The following is a 23,576-nucleotide window of genomic DNA, read 5'->3' as shown; positions in this document are numbered from 1 at the left end:
CTCTGCAATGCATGCTGGGTAATACCATAGTTCAAAACTCATTAATGTCTCCCAGCATGAAGCTTTTCAGTTTATTCTTACCATTGTTGAGGTTCACACACTGAGTCTTGATGTATTTGAGTCTTAATTATAAACTGTTGCAATGTTTATGTGTGTTCATTTAGAGGATCTTTATAACATATGTTTGTCGCAAAAACAGCTGAATCTCCCTCTACTATCACACATTTGGCAGCACAACACTGTTCTCATCAACATTTACCCATGATTATGAGATCACCAAAGCCTCCTTTGGCATTACTCAACATAACAAAAGTGCATCATAAAGTAAACACACAGATCCAGCAGCCAGAGGAAGAGAAGTCAAACACTGTCGAGTCAAGACCTCAACTAAAGCAAACACTCATCAACATAATGGTGACTTCAAATGACAAACCAGTCACATCTAAACCTCTAAGATCACAGTACAAGAGTAAGATCACAGTTTGAGCACACTGTGAGTTTGCTGTGAGGTTACATTTTGACTTCATCGTGAGCTTTCTGTATTCTCATGGTGACATCACTGTGAGATTGCTGTGCCATCATCGTGTTGACTGGGTTGTAACATTTGAGATGGTTTCTTATTATTAACTGTTTTCACACAAGCCAAGGTCGTCTCACGCTGCTTTCATGTTGTCTGGAGCAAAACTCTCAATGCTCCTCAAATTATTTTTACGCAGAAGGTATGTTTGTTGTGAAACACACAAGCTTATTTGACTTTCAAAAAGGCCACACCTTCTTTTGAAGCTCATGATTTCAGGGAAACAGAAACTAAAGTTCATTTCTGAGTGAGTGAGTGAGTGAGTGAGTGAGTGAGTGAGTGAGTGAGTGAGTGAGTGAGTGAGTGAGTGAGGGACAATGGCTGAGGCGAGGGTCTCCGTTGACGTGGACTGGTTCAAGTGTGCAATCTGCCTGGAGCTTCTGACGGATCCTGTGTCTATTAACTGCGGACACAGTTTCTGCAATAGCTGCATCCAGCTCAAATGGAAAAAAGATGCGAATACAGGAGTTTACAGCTGCCCCTTGTGTAGACAGAAGTTCACTTCAAGATCTGTGCATGGACGAAACGTCATCCTGGCTGATATAGTGGAAAGAATGAGAAAGGTGAGCCTTCACACCGCTGTCAGACAACTGGCCGGACCTGACGATGAACAATGCTACGTCTGCACTGGGGAAAAAATCAAAGCCGTCAAGACCTGCCTGGTGTGTCTCGCATCCTACTGTGAGATTCACTTAAACCTCCACAATGAGCTGAACCCACGTAATAAGCACAGGGTGATCAATGTCACAGGCAAGCTTCAGGACAAGATCTGCAGCTATCACAACAACCTCAAGGATGTTTATTGCTGCGAAGATCAGAAAAGTGTGTGTGTGTATTGTGTAACAAACCATAAAGGACACCGTATTATCAACAATCACGCTGCAAGACTTGAACAAGTAATGTATTAGAGATTTCATACAGTTTTTTTATTGATGGCATGTAATACTTGCACTCCAGCATGTACCATTGTTTCTCATGATTTCAAACAAATTTAACAATAATATGTGCTTTGGAAGCAGTGTGAATCTTCCGTGTGGTTCTTTTTACAGTCTCAGCTATTTCAAACTGCACGAATGAAATTTGAACAGAGGATCGAAGAAACAGAAAACATGCTAAAGACACTTCAAACGGCTAAAGAGGAATTCAAGGTACAAGCAATTCTTCCTTAAGAAATCTCTGCCATGCATTTGGCATTTTGAAGTACATTTAACTTGTTCATTTGAACCATCCCTAGGTATTGACCGAGAGAGCAAATCTATAATACTTTATATATTCACCTCATATCTATAGACCGCAATGCAAAAGTATTCTGATGTTTTGACGGGTATTGTGACAACATCTCTAAAATGTGTTGTTGTTCAAGTGTTTTTTCCAATGCACACATTTTCACGTTATATTTATAAGCAAAATGTGTGTGCGTGTACAACTAATCATTTCAAATAATGCTATAAAACCAAATACAGTTATTCTGCATAATTCTATCTGCATTCTGAACAATTTTGAGATATTGAGCTTCAAAGATTTTGCATTTCATATAGCAAAAAACATTATATGGGGAACAAATCTCTTTCGAGGTCTGAGAGCTTTTTGACTTTCCCATAGACAACAACACAATGTACCATCAAACAGTCTCACGACAATTCCTGACATTTTTATGAAGTGTTATTTTCTTAAACGTGTTCATGGACATGAATTTCATCGTGTCACCAAGCACGACTTTCAATCAAATGTATTTTAATACGCACAAGACGATGTCGTCCGCTGTCATTCGTTTGAATTCCTACACTCTTTTCTTATCATTTGACTTTGCTTCCATGACGTTAGGTTTAGGGCCGGGGTTTAGGGTGTCCGTTTATCGTTCCTTTGCCACCTCTTGAAACTAGCGTTTTTAAGGCTGGGATAAGGGAAGATGTTGGTTAGCCACCTGATAACATGTGGTTAACTTTGATGGTCGAAATATAAATGTACACATGTACATTAAAAGTTTGTGCTGACTGACACAAAATTATTTGGAAAATTGGTGTTCATGAACACGAAACAATAGATTGCATATTTTGTGCAAATGCCACTAACTGCCAACTGAATCAAAGCACAAAAAGTTTGACATCTTTAAAGTTGAAAATAGTCCATGTGACTTTAGTGTCTCAACCTTACTTTTATGAAGCAACGAGTATACATTTTGTGCGCATTGAAACAAAAACTAACAACTTCCTGACTTCCACATCAACGCACTCCAACGCCAACATACCTAAATTGTGCATATTGTTGTTTGTCATTTTAAAAATAACATTTCAGTTAGCTATGCACTTTGCGTAATGTTTGTACTTACAGAGCTCAACACAGGCTCTGGAGAAAGATAGCGAGAAAACCTTTGAAGATCTGATCAGTCTTATTAGAAACCAGCAATGTGTGGTCAGAGACATGATAAAAGCGAGGGAGCAGAAAGAATCACAGCGATCGGACAGGATTCAGATGCAACTACAGATGGACCTTGTCAAACTAAAAAACAGAAGTGGTGAACTAGACCATCTTAATGACACAGATGATATTTACTTCCTCCAGGTAACATTCCAAAACTTGAATTATTTCAATTACATAGTCACCTGATCAGTTTCATTAACTTTAAACCTTTACTGTTATTGTTTATTATACTGTATGTATATATATATATATATATATATATATATATATATATATATTCTTTTTTTAGAGAATGCCACTTCTCTATGCAGCATCAGAGTGTCCACCTCCACCAAAAATCACAGTCAACACATGCATCTTTGACGATTTAAAAAGATCTGTCTCACACATAAAAACACATGTTGAGCAGATTTGCAAGTACGAAACAGCCAAAACAGGTAACATCCTAAAACGTACCACAGCAGTAATTGATCCAAGATCTCTATACTTTCACATATAGTGTGTAGAGATCAGCCTTATGTGTATTTTTTCTGTTTCAATAATAGAAATTCCGCTGATCAAGACATCAACTCTAATAACTAGAGAAGACTTTTTAAGATGTAAGTGACTTATACTGTATAAATATATAATACAGACAACACACCATCTGCTGTGTTTTACACTATTAGTGTATAAATTATTTTGTTTGTATCAAAGCTTTGGTGGGACCAAGTCATTGTTTTCAATTCACAAGTAAGTCTCTAGTCTTTGTATTTAGGTCTCAAGTCCCAATCAAGCTCCAAGTCGAGTTACATATTTGTGATCCATGTTTGCATTTGTTGGGCTCTTGACTCTTTTATTGTAATGTTAAATTTGCTGTCTTTAGACTGTCATAACTGTAGTAAATATATTAATTATCACTACAAATTAAGCTAAAGCAGAGGCTCACTTCTGTCTTGATAAAGTAATCATTTAGAGCTACTGTAGTATAAACATATATTACCGTACACTGGGAAATATTTAGGAATTAAATCATTTAAATACAATCTGTTAAGCATCTTGATCACTCAGACATGAAGAATTGGTGTCTAAATCTCAATCAACATAATAAAGTTGCATGCCACAATGCATGCTGGGTAACATCATAGTACAAAACTCATGATTGATGATTCCCAGCATCCTTTGCAGTTGATCTGTTTATGTGAATTAGTTTGATGATCGTCACGATTGTTATGATCAGTGTTGATGTTTAGGTGTGTCGTAAAATGGCTTTATTTTATCGAAGTTCCTTTGCATCTATAAGTCAGAGCACTCGTCAGTTTCCTTGAAATGATCACATCAATTTATGTGCATGTTAGCATTAGTACTCAAGTTTTTTTTTCTAAAACACTATTACGTAACAACATAAAGCACATGCTCAATAATAGAAAAGCCAAAGCTGTTTATCTAAGGTCAAGGCTCAGGAGCCCAACTAAAGCAAACCCTGTTCACAATAATGGTGGTTTTTGTGGGTACAAATGTGATATTGATTCAGTTCCATTAACATTCAGGACTTGCAGCTTGACTTGGACTCACCTCTCTTGACTTGGGACTTGATTGGGTTTTAAGATGACTTGAGACTTGAATGCAAAGACTCGAGACTTAGTGACTTGAAAACAATGACGTTCCATGTTAACTTATTTGTGGGGAGTATATTTGAGTTAAATCAAGACATACCAACAGAAGCACATTTTTGGCTTATAGACATTTGTAATGTATAACCATATATTGGACACAACCCAACTGATGGATCCTCAATGGTCTCTATCCATGCACTGAGGCATGAGCCTAATTAACTACCTTGTGTGATTTCGAACAGCCTATAATTCATGAACAAGAATCAGCAAACAAGCACAATGGTATCTCAAAAAAAGTGCAATGCATAATAAACATATGTTTTGCTTTGCCAGATTTCCAACCACTGACACTGGACTCCAAAACTGTTAATAAGAATCTCATTCTGAGTGAGAATAACACAAAGCTAACATGGATTAATTGTGTAAACCCATCTTCACGCATCCCGGAGAGATTTACATTCCTAGCTCAGGCACTGTGCAAGCAGGGTTTGAGCACATGCAGGTATTGGGAGGTGGAATGGGGGGGTCCACAGGTCTACATAGCAGTCGCATATAAAGGGATTCAAAGGAGGGGATGTGGCAGTCAATTAGGTCTTGGACACAATGACAAATCTTGGAGCCTGTGCTGTAGCGAATCCAGAAGATTCGTCTGTCACAATTTTAAAGAAACTGATGTTCTTGAACAAATCTCCACAAGAATAGGAATTTTTCTGGATCACAAAGCAGGAAGTCTGTCCTTCTACAATGTCTCTAACAACACAATGAGCTTGATCCACAGAATCAAGGCCAACTTTACAGAGCCACTGTACCCTGGTTTTTGGGTGTTTGATAGCTCATATGTAAGACTGTGCCAATTTTGTGAGAATGTGACTCAACAGCTCACTGTAAAAGACATTAAGGAGCTAACAAAAGAGAAATGCAATGTGATTTCTCAATTTTATTTGTGGGGCTTTAGCCCTAACGCTGCTAGCCTTTTTCGTACCTGAAGCATAATTACATTATGATGCCCCCCCCCCGATCACCCGGCGCTTCCGCACGGACTGTACATGGGCGGGTGTTGGGGGGTTGTGCCTACCTAATAATATTTCTATAGCCTAATGAAATAATATTAGATTCAAAAACAAGAAAATTTCCATTAGGCTATTTTTGGTGCCCCCTCAGCACTTGGTGCCCAAACAGATGGTAAACAGACCCTCATAATTCTTGTTTGCAAATACTTTCTATTCCTTATTTGGTCAAAACATGAAACCTAGACATATGATCGCTTGCAACTATTTCTTATGTTCTTTTTCTGTACATAATATAAAGGGCTGTCTGTGTGGAAATAAACGAGTCAGAGAGCTGGACGCAGATACACATCTGCCTTGGTGTCTCTTAATCCCAGAGCCCTGCTGAGAATATTGTGTCACAATATCCCAACCATTTATGAATTATGAATTGGTGTGATTTTTTTAAAGACTTCAAAGGGAACCTAGAGGAACCTAGAGTTCGAAAAGAACACACACAGAAAGAAACCTAGAAACTTAGAGTTTAAACAGGCAGATAATGACAGGACATTATAACCGTAAGCTTCGGTTTCTCAATTGTAAATAGAAATAATGTTTTCCAGTTTTGCCTAAACAGTTGGACAGGTAGATCGACCAAAAGCGCCAAATTTCTGTGCGGTGTGCAAACCCAGAGCACCCGATTCCCATTTCGGATCACAACACCAAGAAGTAAGATGTGAGTGAATGAATGAATGAGGTATTTATATAGCACTATGTTGTGTATTGCTGTTTGAGCGCCATCACACACACCATCTATAGATGGAGAGGACAATTCAGAGGGTGATTATCAGGAGGCCATGATTGACAAGGGCCAGTGGAGGGAATCTGGCCAGGACACCCCTACTCTTTACAAAAAGTGCCATGGGATCTTTCGTGACCACAGGGAGTCAGGACCTCGGTTAACATCTCATATAAAAAGGCTCATGGTCCCCATCAGCATTTTTGTACATCATTTTCTGTTATAGAATATATCCCCCTTTGGAGTGGACTTAAAGCTTTGTAACTATGTGACGTTGAAAATGTTAACATGAAAAAGCATAAACGTTGCAGCTGAAAGAATCAAATGAGAGCTATATATTGTTCAGAAGTAGGTGATCATTCAGTTGAGCTCAGGTGATATTTGTAATTTTCAGATCATGATAATGTCGTCTTTTATGTAGTGCATTTAATCTTACATAAATGTAATGTTTCTTTTTGAAATCTTAACTTTTTTTGTAACATTGAGAAAATGAGCTTTGCAATGAACAATAATGAATCAGATATAATAAATGTATTTCTTATTACGCACATCTACTGTTCAGCTCTGTAATTATACACACACGCTTTGTCAGTGTATGTCAAACGTTTTAAAACACATACTGTATCTCAATCTGTGTAAATATCGTATTGGCTTAAATTGATTTTAAATCCACCAAAAATGCAAACGTATGTATATATTTATGCAACAAATTAATTAATCTTAATGCATTATGGCAAGATCTCCTGTCATTGACTGACCATATCACATTGTTCTGGCAATGTGAAAATGAGTTAATAATATGAAACATGTCCACATTACAAGAGAACAACGTGTGTATAAGAGAGACAAAATGCTAAATATTGACAAATGGCCTCAACATTCAACCATTTTGTGGTATTAGTAGGCTACATTTATTTAAACACATTTTGTTATACAAAATGCAGCTTCTGTTTGCACATTTCCGTGCAGGCTAAGACCATTTACCTCAAACAGCAACTCTCCATATCAAACAAAATGTGACCCTGGATCTTAAGTAGCACGGGAACATTTTAGTAAAAGCCAAAAATACATTGTGTGGGTCAAAATTATAGATTTTTCTTTTATGCCAAAAATCATTAGGATATTAAGTAAAGATCATGTTCCATAAAGATATTTTGTAAATTTTCAACCCAAAATATATAAAAACTCTATAAAAAATGTTTTGTGCGTGGATGGCCTGCTACAGTGCCTCGGATTATCAACTTCAAAGGCGATTTTCTCAATATTTATTTATTTTTTTAAATTTTTTAAAGAGTTTTACACTCTTGTATCTTCACCAGATATTGTCTCATCTTAAAAACCCATATATCATATATCAATAAAAAGCTTAACTATTCAGCTTTCAGTTGATGTTAAAATCTCAATTTCGAAAAATTGACCCATAAGACTGGTTTTGTTGTCCAGGGTCACAAATGAGACCCGTTTGAACTCCTGCAAACATATTACTGTGTGAGCCAGCGCCCTCTACTGGCACAAAATGATTTAGGTTTTTAACATTCATACAGTGTGATGTGTATTAAGCAGCATCTATTTTAGTTGTGTCTAAAATAAATATTCCAACATGGTAATCTCTCAATTTATTCTAAGGAACCAATGAAGTAAAATCAAATAAAAAAAATGTTTGTTAATACATGCTTCATGCAAACAAAGCTCTCCCAATAAATCCAGTTATTCACGATCAGGCCGCAACCTTATATTAGTGCAAATTCATTCATAAAATACCCCATCACCTGGTATATAAACAACAAGAGTTATTCAGCAGAGATATTACAAATACAGAAAACTGCACTGAAATATGACAGAATGAAATAATTGCCCCATTTGCAGAAGTTTGATTAATCTTTTACACTGCGAAAGCTCCATGTACTGGAGAACACCAGGGTCATCTCACAAAATTCACATTTTCTCTCAAACTGCAAATTTTTGGTTCTAGAAGTATAACTCTGATTCATTCTGTCGTTTACCAAACACCTGTTAACCACATATTCACAGTTGACGTTTTTTCTGGTACTTCTTAAAATCATCAGTAAGGATAACAAAAAAAGAACAGTTTATTATTTTCTTACTGTCAAACCCTAATGTTTATTTTGAGGGAATGTAAAACGATATCAAGGAATTAAATTCCCTCCCTGTTCCCTACACATTCTTTTGTGTTCCACAGCTAAAGTCATACGAGTTTGGAATAACATGACAGCGATGAAATAAACCCAGAATTTCCTCTCAAAATGTTAAACATCGCATTATAACAGAAGGATTTAAAAACAATCAGTGTTAATGTTTAATTATTCATCCATATTCTTAAAATAACCTATACTGATACATAACATCTACAATCTAAATCTCAACAGATGAGTTTAAGGCAAACTATCGCCAGATGATCCAGTTTAATATGTCCGGTCCCAGCATCTCCTCCTCTCAGCTCCACCGGACCTTCTCAATCACACCTGGAGGCTAAAAGTCCCGTCAGCTCATCTCCATCCCAGATGTGCGTGTCATCCGCGAGCAGGAGTGATGTCATCACTTTAATGATGTCATTATGTGTGACGCGAAAGAGAAGAGCCATGGAAATGAGCAGCAGCCTTAAGAGGAGGTCAACTGGAAAAGGTCAAGAGGTCAAAGTTCAGCAGACGCGCCTAGCTGATCACTATGATCCCAAAGTATTTCTTGAGCTGCTCCAAGAACACAAACGTCAGGATTGTGTGAGGAATCAAGCGGATTCCGGCCGGGACTAAACCCTGTAACATGATTGGATGATGAGAAACAGACCGTAGCTTTTCAAAATCACACAAGGAAAAATTATTTAGTGTGTCATACCTTGTAAAAGGCCAGTGGTCCGAGTTTGGCAGTTTCGGTCAGGCAGTGTCCCACACCCTGTACAAAAAAATGAATAAATTATTAAAAACAGACAATTATTTGACGGACATGGACCACAATGCAATACAGTAATCCAAAAAATGTAATGTCAAAATGTATCTCTAGACATGAGATTGGGAACACATCAACATTGATGTAAAAGGAAAGTGGATCCTGTCACAAACTCAAATAAACTTAAGAACACTAAAGAAGAAATCACAGAAACTCACTCTATATTCTCCTTTAGAGTTCATTAATCTGGTCTTTATCACATCCAGCGGCTGGCAGAGAAACGTCGCACAACCTCCCTGCACATAAAACAACCGCTCACGTCATCACAATCAAACCGAGAAAAACAAGTCTTTACATCATTGTTAATAAAATAACGCTTTCCAATATCCATCACTTAAAGACATCTTCAAAACTGACCAATCAGAGGCCTTGTTACTCACAGCGATGAAGCTTGAGAGGAAGTGAGTCAATATATTATCTCCCATGAGTCCCGTGCCCAACACCAGCTGCTTCGCTTGGTCATAACACGCCAGCTGACGGAGAGAGTGACAGACTGAGCATCTACATCATCAGTTACCTGACCAGTCATTACCCAGAATGCACTGCTTCCTCACCTGTCCAACTGTGACCAGAGCTCCTCTGCTTGAGGCCATCGTGGCTCCCGAGAACAACCTCCTGGTGCCCTCTGACAAACACAGAGAGTTATGTGCGGTCACAAATCTTACCGTATTGTGGTTGATAAACATAAATAGACTGACAGACACAAGGACAAAAAGACAGAATGTTCTTACCCTCGCGCCAGACCCTGAAGAGTCCGTCCAGTGCGTGTTTATAGCTGTCAAGAGACACACACACACACGATAAATCACTTCATCACATACGGACTGGGATTTTAAATGTGATGTTTGAACACACTCACTTTCTCCTCAGCTCGGGAGAGAGTTTCACATCATTCTGCATCCTGCCGAGATGAACAACACACACATCAGCTACACAAAACAAACATCAGTAACACAACCCACGTGTGTGTGTGGTAACAACACGTACCGGACGTTCACCATGTCAGCTGGAGTCCCGATGAAACCCCCCGTGAATCCTGGAGACAGACAGAAACACGTGAGCATTAATGACACTGTTGTCTATCGGAGCAGAGACACACTGGTGCAGGGGATTGTGGGATTGACGGTATGACTAGCAATCACAAAAGTGTCAATAGACTCAGCCTTACACAGATAGCGTGCATTTACCTCCGAACGCCCCCAGCAAAACCTTCTGATAGAAAGGCATCGGGCCCTGACCGCCGCTGCCCATCATGTCTCTGACTGTCTCATAGATGGCAAACCTGGTCAGAGAATACGACATCTACACAAAGAGAAAGAGAGAGAGAGATATGGTTATTTGTTTAATGTGTCCAGCATGTTTTTCATCCGATATCATGTGCAACTTGACAAACCGTTAACTTTGCTTATCATTATTAAAAATGTAATCTTCTCGTCTCACAGACAAGGCTAAGCTTAAGCAAGGACGATGCCTTAGTTAAAGAGATAGTTCACTCAAAGATATAAATTCTCTTGCCATTTCAAACCTGTATGAACACAAAAGAAGATATTTTGAAGAATGTCGGTAACCCACTTGCACTGGTTTTGTGTTCATACAATAGAAGTCAATGGGTACCAGCGGTTTTCGGTTACCAACATTCTTCAAAATATCTTCTTTTGTGTTATGATACTTAAGTCACTTTTATCAAAATAGTTTCAGAAAAAAACATTACTGGTGTGCACATTAAGGCTAAACAATGGTGCTGACTTATGTTAAGATATGTCAGAGCAAGTTATTTTCAGTTTAGACAGATTCTTGTTTGCTGCACGTTTACATTTATGCTGTTAATAATATCAATGCATTTTTAATAGGCTTCTAAAACACTGTAGATGTCGGTTGCATTGTGCTTTCTTCGTATCAACTTGAACTGTTCACGCTCTGTTCCTCACGTAGCATCAGTGCAGAATATTTCTGGCAATGTTCCAGCTCCACAACCGACACATGGACAAACTGTGTTCAATTTAAGCCAAAGGTTAAACGTGTGAACACAATGTTGTTGGTCCGGTTGCACAAGAGTTCGTATTTTATTACTTTACTCCATTAAACAAGGTCTGACTTTCTTTATAATATAAACAAACATTAAAATGCTAGAGTTTTCTCTCAAGGTTTTTCTTTTTGGTCTCAGTTGTGTCTCTCACCTGTCTGCAGAGGGAAGCACTGAGGCCGTTGTAGAGCGCCAGCACGCCGTCGTTCTTCACCACTTGCATCGCCATGCCGACCATCCTCATCTTCACCTCCTGCTGCGTCTGCAAGTGCACCTGTTCAACGACATCATCAGTTACATCATCACCTTCATGGCACAGCAGACAAATCTCACGTCATTTTGATATTGGAAAAAGTTGATCCCATTTAAAAAGATCTTCTCAAATATAATTATTCTGAAGAATACATACAATATATCCTTTTATGGAGAGAAAAACAACAAAACACACTCTTTGTAAAAAAATCAGGTCAGACCACTTTATCGCTTGGGTAAAAAGTTTGTGTAAAGAACAGAGCTTAACTAGAACATCTCATATGGGAATCTGACACTACACATCCATTCAAGCATTAGGCGGACCTGCAGCGACATGCAACGCGAATTAAGAATAGAGGACTGCCAACACAGCACATAACCACACGCACGCAAACACATCTGGAATGATAGCAAAGAGTCACTCTCGCACAAATGCCAACAATAACCTTTAACTTGTTGAAGATATAAAATGACGGACTGAATATCACAGTTGAATAACAGATAAACATAATCAAAATGGCGACAGCAAGCAACAAAGGTGTGCAAAGAGAGACGGCGTGGATGACAAACTAATCCCAAAAATCAATCTGTTATATACATCAGATCCGATTTATTTTATAATTCAGAAAATAAAATAAACATTAAAGAATGTCAATGAATCATGGAAATACTGGGGTACGCTATTATAATCTCTCAGTAAGCAAACACTTTACTGATATCTACGCGAACTTTCACACCAAATACAAGTTACACTTCTCAACTGTTATGGCCAAAAGTCGATGTGTGTCTGTGCTTGTTTATGTACTGTGTATTATCTTTTAGTTTGGTATGAACACAACAATAACAAAGATAATGTTTTTACGTTCACATATATCTGCAAGGGCTCTCAGACTACTTGAGATAAAAGAGAATCATACTGTGAGCAGCAACAAACACATTTGCTCTCCGAGACTTCTTTCATTCCGGTACATACAGGAATCATGGAGCTAAATGTTATACTTTTTAACAAAGACTTCATTGCCATGCACTTTTTTGGTTAAATAGGCAACACTTTAACTTACATTTACTATATACTGATTGTAAGATGGCACAACTAAACCGTCTTAGTTTGTGATAACACATTAATTAATTAACACGTTATTAATGCAACATAATTCCGAAGGGTGGGAACGAAGCACAACAGAATTCATTGATTGACAAACCCAATGCAAGGTTTATTGGAAAGAGAAACCTCACGGTTATACCTAAATCCTTATCCGCCAACCAGAAACACTGGTATTCCTTCATTATTCACCTACGCAAAGATTCAATTCAGGCTAACTTTAGCATATGACCTCTTTGGACAATAAAATGACGATACAAAATGTCATACTTTGGATTATGTTTTTAAGACTTTCTAAAGGGATAGTTCACTCTATAGTTGTAAGAATGTTAGCAATTTTCAGTTCCGTGACATCACCCATTAGGGAAAAAACATGTTTTTTTTTCTGTTGAACACAAAGTGAGATATTTTGAAGAATGTATGAACACAAACAGTTCTGGGGCTCCTTTGACTATCATTTAATTTGTCCTACTATGGCAGTCAACGATGTCACAGAATTTAAAATTGCCAACATTCTTCAAAATATATTTCTCTGCGTTCATCAAAACAAAGTAATTTATACAGGTATGAAATGACATTTTTATTTTTGTGTGACCTCAAAAAGAATCAAAAGTTAATAAATAGATTTAAAGACCCCTCGGACACCCTGACAACATAACCAAAGTCCACTAAAACTGGACACACAAACACACTCTTTCTTCATAAATAAACACACGCGCAGTTAAACTGCCCAACCAAATGGCAAGCATGTGCTCTTTGGACAAATGTTTCCCCCGTGAGGAATCGTGACACAAGTATGTCAACAATGTAATTCCATTGCTCCTTGACACACACACTGTAAATATCTTTCTCCTTGACTGTGTTCCTCAGCGCAGACAGTCAAGGTGGACATCGAGATATCCACAGTCTTTAACACAGCATGCGACATTCAGAAAGCATTCATTTAGAGTATGTATAAAGTTCTGGCACACCCCTCAAACTGTGTCATGTGTGATCAAAGGGCAGATATTTTAGCTTTGATAAGCGGCTTTGTGTCTGTAATACAGTAAGTGCAATAGAACAAAGGCCTCCTGTGATAATACAACTAGCCATGCGTCTACCACTGTAATGTAGGGCAGCTATAAGCTGTAAAACTGATCCCTCATCAGTTGTTAAACGGTTGATCAATATGACTAAAGCTGATGTGGATATAGAGTGCAGTGCCTGGCGAGATGCTGATATGTTATAAAGAAGCGAACTTAAAGGCGAGGTGTATGATTTCCGAATTAAGCTGGCCGAGTACCAAAACAACCTCGTAGCCAATCAGCAGTAAGGTGCACAGTGCCCGAGCGATGACGAAAGCGAACACCCCTTTAACTGGGAAAGCTATATATATTATAATCAAATCTAAACTCACTGAAAAAAATCTGAAAACACAAATGTTGTTAATAGACAAATACATAGATCAGGATGATTAATATATAGACCAGTTGATGAATAAAAGACGTCTGGTCACTTAATATAACGAATAATATGAACAGAATTGTTCCGTAACTGAGCCAGACGTACAGGAGTAATTCTGCACTGTCACTTTAAAAATGTAAGAATAACGTTTTTAATGAAGAAGTCGTTTTCAGGTTTATATTAAGAACATTTATATTTTTGGGGTAGACATCTTTTTCAAACAGGTTACTTTTTCATTAAACAACTTTGTGTACATTTATATATGATCATTTTAAATGACCCGCTATTTAAAATTACTGCAAGATAACTTTTGTTAGTGATTTTAAGTGACCCAAATATGTCATATGTACTCACAAAAGTCGGTTTCATTCATTTGTTGACATCTGAAGGCCATTTTAAAACTATAGCGGAATAAACGTGAGCGTGCGGTTTTAAGAGTGCGTGCATGCGTGCGTGCGTGCCATCACACGCAAACGTCTCACCTTGACCAGGTCCAGCGGGTGCGTGCAGCACGCGGCTCCGCACGACGCGAGTCCGCCGAAGTACCAGCGCGACATCCGTTTCTCCGTCATCTCTCCGGTCGGGTTGAAGGTCTGTCCGTCTGGAAGCACGCGACGCGTTCTGAGCAAACCGTCTGGCAGCGAGTACGAAGAGACCCGAGTTTAATCTTCGGCGTGCCGGTAATTCCGGTGTCCGCGAGACATTCCGGGTGCGTGGCGCGCGTGAGTTCAAGCCAAGGACAGACACGCGCTGCTAAGTTCACGGGTAGCCAATTGCTCGCGCGCTACCGGGAACGGCCTGGTGCACCTGATCCACCTCCTATAGACGCACGCGCATTCTAATGATCAGACAGACCGAGACGACGACCATCAGACAGTTTCTGCAAAAGCATCAGCGCGATGAACTCTAACCTCTTAAAGAGACAGTACGCTGCGAGACCGGCGGAAGTAAGGTGATTCAGTGTGCTGTCACTTTAAGAGCGGAGATTCCTCGTTATGACGAAATTTTGAGGGCGGAAACAAAAGAAACACTCGCCTTTGGTAAAAAGAAATAAATAAACAATAAATTGAAATAAACAAACACACGACTGGCGTTAAAGTATTTAGTGGGATACGAACGAATGGGTTTATGAGAAAAGGCCGTAATGACCCATATTTTATCTCTCTCTCTCTCTCTAGCTCTCTCTCCCTATCTCACCCCCCCTCTCTCTCACTCTCTCTCACACACTCTCTCTCCCTCTCTCTCTCTCTAGCTCTCTCTCCCTATCTCACCCTATCTCTCTCTCTCTAGCTCTCTCTCCCTATCTCACCCTCTCTCTCTCTATCTTTCTCCCTCCCTATCTCTCTCTCTCTATAGCTCTCTCTCTCTCCCTATCTCTCTCTCGCCCTCTCCCTCTCTCTCTCTCCCTCTCTCTCTCTCTCTCTCTCTCTCTCTCTCTCTCTCTCTCTCACACACACTCTCTCCCTCTCTCTCTCTCTCTCTAGCTCTCTCTCTCTAGCTCTCTCTCTAGCTCTCTCTCCCTATCTCACCCTCTCTCTCTCTCTCTCTCTCCCTCCCTATCTCTCTCTCTCTATAGCTCTCTCTCTCTCCCTATCTCTCTCTCGCCCTCTCTCTCACACACACTCTCTCTCTCCCTCTCACACACACTCTCTTTCTCTCTCTCTCTCTCTCTCTCTCTCTCTCTCTCTCTCTCTCTCTCTCTCTCTCTCTCTCGCTCTCTCACACACTCACTCGCTCTCTCTCTCTCACACACACTCTCTCTCTAACACACACACACACTCTCTCTCTCTCTCTCTCTCTCTCTCTCTCTCTCTCTCTCTCACATAAATAAATTCCCGTCATTCAGTACTTCTATGTATTACTGCTTGCTTTGTTGTGTGGGTATTTAACAGGTCTGGTCAGATCAGGTCTTAATGTCTGAATCTTTGAAGACAAAAGTCCAAATAGTTAATAATTGATCCTCTTAATATTTAACAGATCGCGGTTGTCAGTCTTCCAGTGAGATCAGTTTAGTCATATTTTAATGTAATAAATACACAATGTAGTTTGTCTTGGTATTGACCACATTGCACAGTGCAGCTGTAATGCATAAACTAAAACTAAACACAGGCAATACATTGCGTCGTGCATCACTGATGCGTGAAAACACAGTAGGAGAGACAAACTGAAGGTGTAAATAAATGCCAGATTCTTCAAACTTCAGACGTTGAATGTGCACGCTTTAGTCTGACCGACTCTGCCATCTTCTGGACATCTTGTGTACAGTACGGTTGTACAAAAGTTTGAATTCCTCCTCCTCATGTAGTCATGGTAACTGTGATTCTAAAGGAGGTCTGTGAAACACATACTCTACACTTCCTCCTCCATTATGACATAATGGGCTTCTGGAACACAGTCGACACATTGTGTCATTGTGCCTGTCCTCTATTCTGCTATTGTGTTGTTTGCCAACGCACCACACATGCACGAACAGTCGACATGCATAAACATATTTCACTATGTCACAATGTATTATTTCATTAGCTTTATTAGACAAATAATACACAAACATAAATAAATATTCAAATTGACATTTTTTATTATATTGAGCACTGTACAAAAGATTGTATTACAGTACAATCAGACTGAACGAATGATCGATCTTAAAATAAATAAATGTAATACTGTAATACGTTCTTAATACGTGTGCATTGTGACATTGTGTACAACTCATGCATGTCACTACATAAAAGAGTACTTTTTACACGTTTTCCTCAAAATGCGATTTTTGTGCCTTATGCCATTTATACATGTTGCAAAAACGTCATATCATGTATTTTATTGTTTTTGTTGTTTTAATGGAGAAAAATAAGTGACATTATGTTGGTTCCGTCACGCTGACTTCAAACGAATCCCAAATTTTGTATAGCTTTACAGAAGTGTGATTTACCAACCGACATATGTGTTAAATAGCGTAATACTGTTAGTTATATAAGGCACAACCTTTGACATCTTCAACATTTGGAAAATATTAATAATTTTAGAAAAGGTATTTATATGCAATCTTGGAAAAACTGATTTCAAAGAATGCCATAAAACTGTATGTGATATCCTTTATTTAGACGCTCCCTTATACAAAAACCTTCTCTGGTTTGCTCTCTGCACCTGTGGACGTGGGATTCCCTTTCCCACCTTTTCCAAAAACAGGCATGCCTGGCGTTCCTGGGGAGGTGGAGCCCAAATACATCACAGCCCCTCCCACCAGCATCAGCACGGTCACCGCCCATCCCAGATAGAGGGCGGGTCCCAGTTCACGTTTGAGCGGGGCGGCGACGTTCGGGTCGTAGAAATCTCGTATCACCACGTATGCGGTCCAAGAGACAGGAATAAGAAAGAAAAAAGCTGCCAGGAGGAACATTATCGCGCCGGTCCTCACTAGCCGAGCCTTGGGCTCTTGAGCGTCGCCCAGACAGCGTGTACACTTAAGGCCGGTCACGCTGAGCGGGAGGGCCAGCAGGCAGAGGAGGAGGGACAACACGCAGAGGGTGCGGCACAGCTGGGCGGAGCTTGAGAGGGCGAGGCCGGAATCGTATGCTTTACACTGTAGACGCCCCCACTGTGATAAACAGGTCATCCAAAGCCCCTCCCACAACACCTGCGAGACCACCAGCTCGTCCCCCACGAACGCAGACACGCGCCACCAGGGGCCGGCAATAACCACAATCTCGAACACCCATCCCGCAATGACCAGGACCAGACCCAGCACCTGAAGACCAGTGTTTGCCATGACCGCTAGAGAAGGTACTGTATGTGATGATGCTCTTGTAATTCTTAAGGACGTTTCTTTTCTTTGTAAACGTTCAGGTACGGAGACACTTTGGAAATGTTTGGTTCCTCCTTTAAATTAAAACAATAAAAAGAGAGATTATTGCACAGTTATAAAACTGAATGCATAAGTAAACGATTTATTTAAAAGGGTAGTTCACCCCAAAATGTATTCCCTCTCATGTCATTTCGAACCTGTAAGACTTACTTTCTTCTGCGGAAAACAACATATTTATAAGAATGTTGGTTTCAAGCATCATTGACACACATTGATTTACCTTGTATGAACACATAACCACTGTGACATTTCTAAAAAAAAATTATTTTGTGTTCCAGAGAAAAAAAAGTGTGACAGGTTTTGAATCACATGATTGTGAATAAATAGCATTTTTGGTGAATTATCCCATAAAAAACATACAATACAAACTATATAGCGATCCACAAACAAATAAAACTGGTTCTCCACCAAAAAGTATTACAAAACTGTACTATTACTATTATATATATATATATATATATATATATATATATATATATATATATATTATATTATAGAATATAATATTTGGGTGATTAATTTCTGTAAAATTGTGAGAATTACAGAAATTACAGTATATCATGTCCTGTTTAGTCAACTTAATTTTATAAAAATGTGCTACTTAAATATTTTACTATGAGTGAAGTATAATGGTTAACTTGACGTTTTGACTAAAGCTCCAAAAATATATTTGCTCCTTCTTTAATTTAAAGACGATTATTCAACACAATTGGTCGAGAAGGATTTCCATTTCCAGCATGCTTTACGTCCGACTGCCTAAGGAAATTTAATTGTAAAAATATGATTTTTCATGTGTTATTCAGTAAACTCAAAGACGAGTTGTCTTTGACGCAGGTTTACAGTGTTGTAAAACTTTGTTCAAAGTATTCTCCAAAGGGATTAATGAAATACATTTCTTTTATTAAATAAACCAATAAGTTACGGGCAGCAACGCGTTTACAAATCAAACAACTGAAAATACAAGAAAAGTTCCAACAATTCTAGTAGATGAGGTACTTACAGTGGTCGGCCAGCATCTGTGTGTGTGTCTGAGATGATGTGACTGAAGTGTCGTCTGTGTTTGCAGAAACTCTCTCTTTGTTTTCACATGTGGGAGTCGATTAGCATCTGACCCACTGAGAATATCATCACATAATAATGACCACAAACACACACACACACACACACACACACAGCTACGGCATGCACTTATGCAAGCGCCTACACACACGAGCCACGGCCATGCACATACGCGAGCGCCTACACATTCCACAAATATACATACACTAGAACATCACATTTGACCAATAGACACACCCACTAAACGTTTTCTCTCGCTCCAAAGCAACAGGTGGCAGTATTAAAGAAGTATGTATGACTATTCATTGGCAGAAGAAGTGCTTATGAACGCAAGTAAATATGAGCAGCCTCCACGTGTTATGTTTGTTCTGTAGTTGCATTGTGTTTGTCTGTTTATTTTCACCGTCAGCAGTTTATGTAAATCAGGACACCTCCCTTAATAAATGGTAGACGACATCCACATAACTCAAACACAAGTCTGATAGAAAAGCATGTTGTGCACGATGGTATTTGACGATGTTAAATTGCTATTAAACTGTTTCTTTAGGTTGTAACTATGGAAGAAGAATTATCAAGTGTTGCAAATGGATTTTCAGCCCTTCTGGCGTGTGTCCTGGAAACAGCCGGGGCTTTAAGTGCCGTCGGGATTTCAGTTCTCTTACTGATGTTCAGTTGTGCCGTTGCTTACGGAGCTTTAAGAGAAACTGGATTGTCATTAATATGGACTGGTCTTCAGTCTGTGGGGTTCACTGGAGTCAGTTTTGCTCTTGTATTATTGGCAGCTGTTGGACATATGAGCGCAGTCGCAGCTGTGTGGGTGATGGATGTGGAGGGTGAAGCCGCAGGAGTCGTGGCAGTAACAGCTGGAGCGACTGTATCGGCCGTTATATCAAGCGTCGTAGCAGTTCTTATATGTCAGATGATAAGAGAAGTTGTGGAAGCTGCAGTCGAACGCATCGCTGCTCTCATCGCACTGAAGGAGGCCTGGAAGTTTCTGTCTGATATGGGAATACCAGTGGAGATGTTCATGGTTGGGATCGTGATGGCTGCGCTGATGGATGTGAGCCGATCTTCTATGGGCTTTCTCGCAGGAGTAGGTTTGGGGTTCTGCGTGAATGTTTCAAAGCAAAGAAGCAGGAGAGGTGGAGGAGGAAACAGAGCGAGAAGAAAAGAAGAGTGAGAAGAAACAGACACACTAACCTTTGAAAAGCACATCCCCAAAGAATTATAGCACTTGAATGGCTTGTGTTTTTGTGCTTAAAGAGTACATATTACAAGATCATGTAAATTACATTCCATGCAGTAATGTTGCTGTGTGTGAATGTAAGCAGTCTGCCAAGTTGTAAAGTCAAAGCTGAATGAGTAATAAGTTATCGCCTTGGAAAAATATTAAATAACTTAATTGGAATTCATGATTATTTTAAAGGAATGAAGTTTGTCACTCGCATGAAAACATAACATCACTGACCCCCTTTTCTTGAAATGTTTAAGACACATTTTAATGATGTGGAAGTATGTATGTCACAGTACTTTCAGTATAATATACTTCCTTATCTTTGTGCGCTTCTCATTGACTGCTCTTCATTACATTTAAATGAAATTTAACCTTGCGTCGGTGCTAAAGCAGGGATTATTTATGATATTATTTGTGAAAATAATACAATAGTTTTGTATGGGGTGATAGAGTTTATGCATAAAATCATCAGGACGTTTTTTTGTTTAATTCAAAATAAAAGTCTTTTCAGAAAGACAATATTACTATTACCCAAAATACAACATAAAAAGTTTCTTAATAAACAATATCAGTCCTCAAACATTTACTTGCGCAAATAAATCGAATCTTTACACAAATGTCAATCTTACGCAATCTTTACACATATGTAAATATCTTTGCAGGCTTTGTAATTATTTATCTAAATAATTGTACAATTATAAATAATATAATTATTATATTATTCTGAATATAACTAAAATAAGGTCAAAACGTGTCGTTGAACAGGTTTTTGTTCCTATTTTGGACTTATTTGTTCCTCTTTTTGTTTTTGTAGAGATCATTGACCACAAGTGTTCAAACATTCAAGTTTCTGACAATGAAAGCTTTTATCATCACAATCAAAGTCAATATGATGCCATATTAAGCAGAAAATATATTTTGAACACGAAAATCTAAACAAGTGCTTTCAAACAAGTTAAAAAAACCTGCATGAAAAGAAATATTTGTGAAAAAAAATGAAAAATAGAGTAGGCTACAATATATCAAATATTACATTTTCATAGAGGAACAATTTATATTTTTCAACATACTGTAAAATAGTATTATATATATAAAAAAAAAAAATATATATATATATATATATATATATATATATTAAAATATGTAATATGCTGACCCCTAGACCCAAAAAAGAACAATCTTGCTTTCATCAGTCCACAAAATATTACAGCATTTCTCTTTAGTCCGGTCAATGTGTTCTTTGGCAAATTGGGACCCCCTCAGCACATGTTGTTTTTTCAACAATGGGACTTTGCGGCGCCTTCTTGACTTTACATAGGCGTCTTCTAATTGTTACAGTACTCACAGGTAACATCAGACTTTCTTTGGTCACCCTGGCGTCTTTTTGGCCATTCTTCAATCCATTCCAATGGTAGTTTACCGTTTTCTTCCACATCTTTCTGGATTTGGTTGCCATTTCAAAGTATTTGATATAATTTTAGCTGAGCAGCCTATCATTTTCTGCACGTCTTTATATGCTTTTGCCTCTTTAATAAATGTTTTAATCAAAGTACTCTGTTCTTCTAAACAATGTCTGGAACTACTCATTTTACTCAGGTCTTGAGAGAGAAATGCACAGTACAACATTTGCTGCCTTCGTCCTTAAATAGGGGCAACTTTTTTTTGTCTCTGTTTGGACTTCACACTGCTATTATTTTGAACACGCCCTTTTAATGAATGATTCAATTAAACAGAATAAGCAGCATGAATGTTATGACTGTTCTGTTGGTTTTCTAGTACTCTACTACACCTACTTAGTAAAATATTTGCCTCATAGAAATATAATTTCTACCAAAAACTGATCTGGTTCGGGTAACATTAATGTGTTACTTTTTATCCTTATCTTTGTTTTCTTTGACCTTGTTCACTATGAGTTTGACACCCATCCCCGCCCCGACCACGCATCCGGCTGCTACAGCGACGGCAGGTAAAACCACAGCCTCCGTCACACACAACACAACACCTCCTGCTATCGCCGCTCCTGTTCCTAAAGCTGATCCGACTCCTAAAGCCAGATCTCCTGCTGTTTTCCACATCTCCTTTTTTCGAATCTTCCCCTGAGCTTCTTTAAACATGGCATTCGTGTAAAAATCATCTCCATTAGCTCTTATCATTCTCTCAATCATCTTAATAAGATCTCTCACCTGAGTGTTGTTGGCCATGTTTTCATTGTTAAATGCGTGATATCTGCCTCCACATCTGTCTGTGAGAGACTTCAGATGTCCGCTTTCTTCTACGTATTCTTTTAATGTTTTACGTTTCAGCTGTTCAGCGTGAGTGAACAGAACGATAGTGTATCTTACAGCATCTTCACCAAAGTTCTCCTGGATCTGTTTTATGGCCGTCTCTTCCTCCGCTGTGAATCTCACATTCAGATTGAGCACCAGCAGAAACACATGAGGACCAGGAACACTGAATTCAACACATTTATTCAAGTGTGTCGTCATGATTTGTGGATTGTCATTTGTTGATTTGCTGCAAAACCCTGGAGTATCAATGACGGATATTGTCTTCCCTTCTCGTATTGTAGAACGTCTACTGCACTTTGTTGTTACTTCCTTAGGTGAGACGTCTGTCTTAAACACGTCCTTTCCCAGTAAAGTGTTGCCTGTGGAACTCTTCCCTGCTCCAGTTTTACCCACCAGAATAATCCTCAGATCACAATCTGCGTTTGAATCAGGATCTGAATCTGAATCTGGATCTGAAACAATATCAAGCATTACACTTCCGATTGTAAAGCTACCACAATGTTCGATGTAATACGACTATCTCCTTACACAGAAACTATTGTTTTATATATATTTAAATATATACATATTATATATATATATATATATATATATATATATATATATATATATTTGTTAAGAGTAAATACTGACACATGACAAACTTCAGAATGTTATATAATCAGCAACAGAAAATGCAGAAAATGTAAACAAGAATAATGTGAAATACTTACTGTATAATGAAGTCTGAGATGTATATGTATCGGAGTCAGAAAATCTGAAATAATTAGCTGTTGAGAAAAACAGATTTTTTTAACTTACATAACTTACATAAATTAACAATGTATACTATAAATACATAAGTAAATAAGTTACATTTGTTAGTCATTTCAAATCTTTTAGGTTCTCTATTTTTCTAATATGATGGTTGTACAGAAAGCTACAGTGTGAAAGGCGAATATTAACCCCCTTCCATTTATCTGAATCTGAAG

At 38.5% G+C, this 23,576-nt stretch overlaps 4 protein-coding genes across 6 annotated transcripts; 1 reads left to right on the top strand and 3 right to left on the bottom strand.

Annotated features, from left to right (window-relative positions):
* Window positions 1–816: 816 nt before the first annotated feature.
* On the top strand, window positions 817–7,111 carry LOC306897637 (tripartite motif-containing protein 16-like). 2 transcript variants are annotated; one of them, XM_079462549.1, is made up of 8 exons: window positions 817–1,473; window positions 1,627–1,725; window positions 2,909–3,139; window positions 3,288–3,435; window positions 3,544–3,597; window positions 4,927–5,886; window positions 6,136–6,315; window positions 6,399–7,111. In XM_079462549.1, the coding sequence occupies exons 1-6, from the start codon at window positions 895–897 to the stop codon at window positions 5,577–5,579; spliced, it is 1,764 nt and encodes a 587-aa protein (XP_079318675.1). In that variant the 5' UTR covers window positions 817–894; the 3' UTR covers window positions 5,580–5,886; window positions 6,136–6,315; window positions 6,399–7,111. The 2 variants fall into 2 exon arrangements, with proteins under 2 accessions (XP_079318675.1, XP_079318674.1); XM_079462548.1 differs by having other exon boundaries at window positions 6,136–7,111.
* Window positions 7,112–7,981: 870 nt separating this feature from the next.
* On the bottom strand, window positions 7,982–15,534 carry slc25a10b (solute carrier family 25 member 10b). Its single transcript, XM_079462550.1, has 11 exons — window positions 14,645–15,534; window positions 11,520–11,639; window positions 10,530–10,644; window positions 10,330–10,378; window positions 10,202–10,243; window positions 10,074–10,117; window positions 9,897–9,967; window positions 9,723–9,815; window positions 9,501–9,578; window positions 9,232–9,288; window positions 7,982–9,152 (listed from the first exon to the last, which is right to left on the bottom strand). The coding sequence occupies exons 1-11, from the start codon at window positions 14,732–14,734 to the stop codon at window positions 9,051–9,053; spliced, it is 861 nt and encodes a 286-aa protein (XP_079318676.1). The 5' UTR covers window positions 14,735–15,534; the 3' UTR covers window positions 7,982–9,050.
* A 1,145-nt stretch (window positions 15,535–16,679) lies between these two features.
* cldn31 (claudin 31) lies at window positions 16,680–17,928 on the bottom strand (the record flags this gene model as incomplete). The annotated part of the gene is made up of 1 exon (XM_079462352.1): window positions 16,680–17,928. One exon carries the CDS (start codon window positions 17,926–17,928, stop codon window positions 17,272–17,274), a length of 657 nt encoding a protein of 218 aa, XP_079318478.1. The 3' UTR covers window positions 16,680–17,271.
* A 1,523-nt stretch (window positions 17,929–19,451) lies between these two features.
* On the bottom strand, window positions 19,452–23,566 carry LOC306897527 (GTPase IMAP family member 9-like). 2 transcript variants are annotated; one of them, XM_079462351.1, is made up of 4 exons: window positions 23,461–23,533; window positions 23,319–23,375; window positions 22,501–23,057; window positions 19,452–20,190 (listed from the first exon to the last, which is right to left on the bottom strand). In XM_079462351.1, the coding sequence occupies exons 1-4, from the start codon at window positions 23,471–23,473 to the stop codon at window positions 19,999–20,001; spliced, it is 819 nt and encodes a 272-aa protein (XP_079318477.1). In that variant the 5' UTR covers window positions 23,474–23,533; the 3' UTR covers window positions 19,452–19,998. The 2 variants fall into 2 exon arrangements, with proteins under 2 accessions (XP_079318477.1, XP_079318476.1); XM_079462350.1 differs by lacking the exon at window positions 19,452–20,190 and having other exon boundaries at window positions 22,049–23,057; window positions 23,461–23,566.
* Between the last annotated feature and the right edge of the window lie 10 nt (window positions 23,567–23,576).

Source organism: Barbatula barbatula (assembly GCF_947034865.1).
Source record: "Barbatula barbatula genome assembly, chromosome: 8".
In the NCBI taxonomy this organism is placed as follows: Eukaryota; Metazoa; Chordata; class Actinopteri; order Cypriniformes; family Nemacheilidae; genus Barbatula; species Barbatula barbatula.
This window is presented reverse-complemented; position numbering and strand designations above follow the sequence as displayed.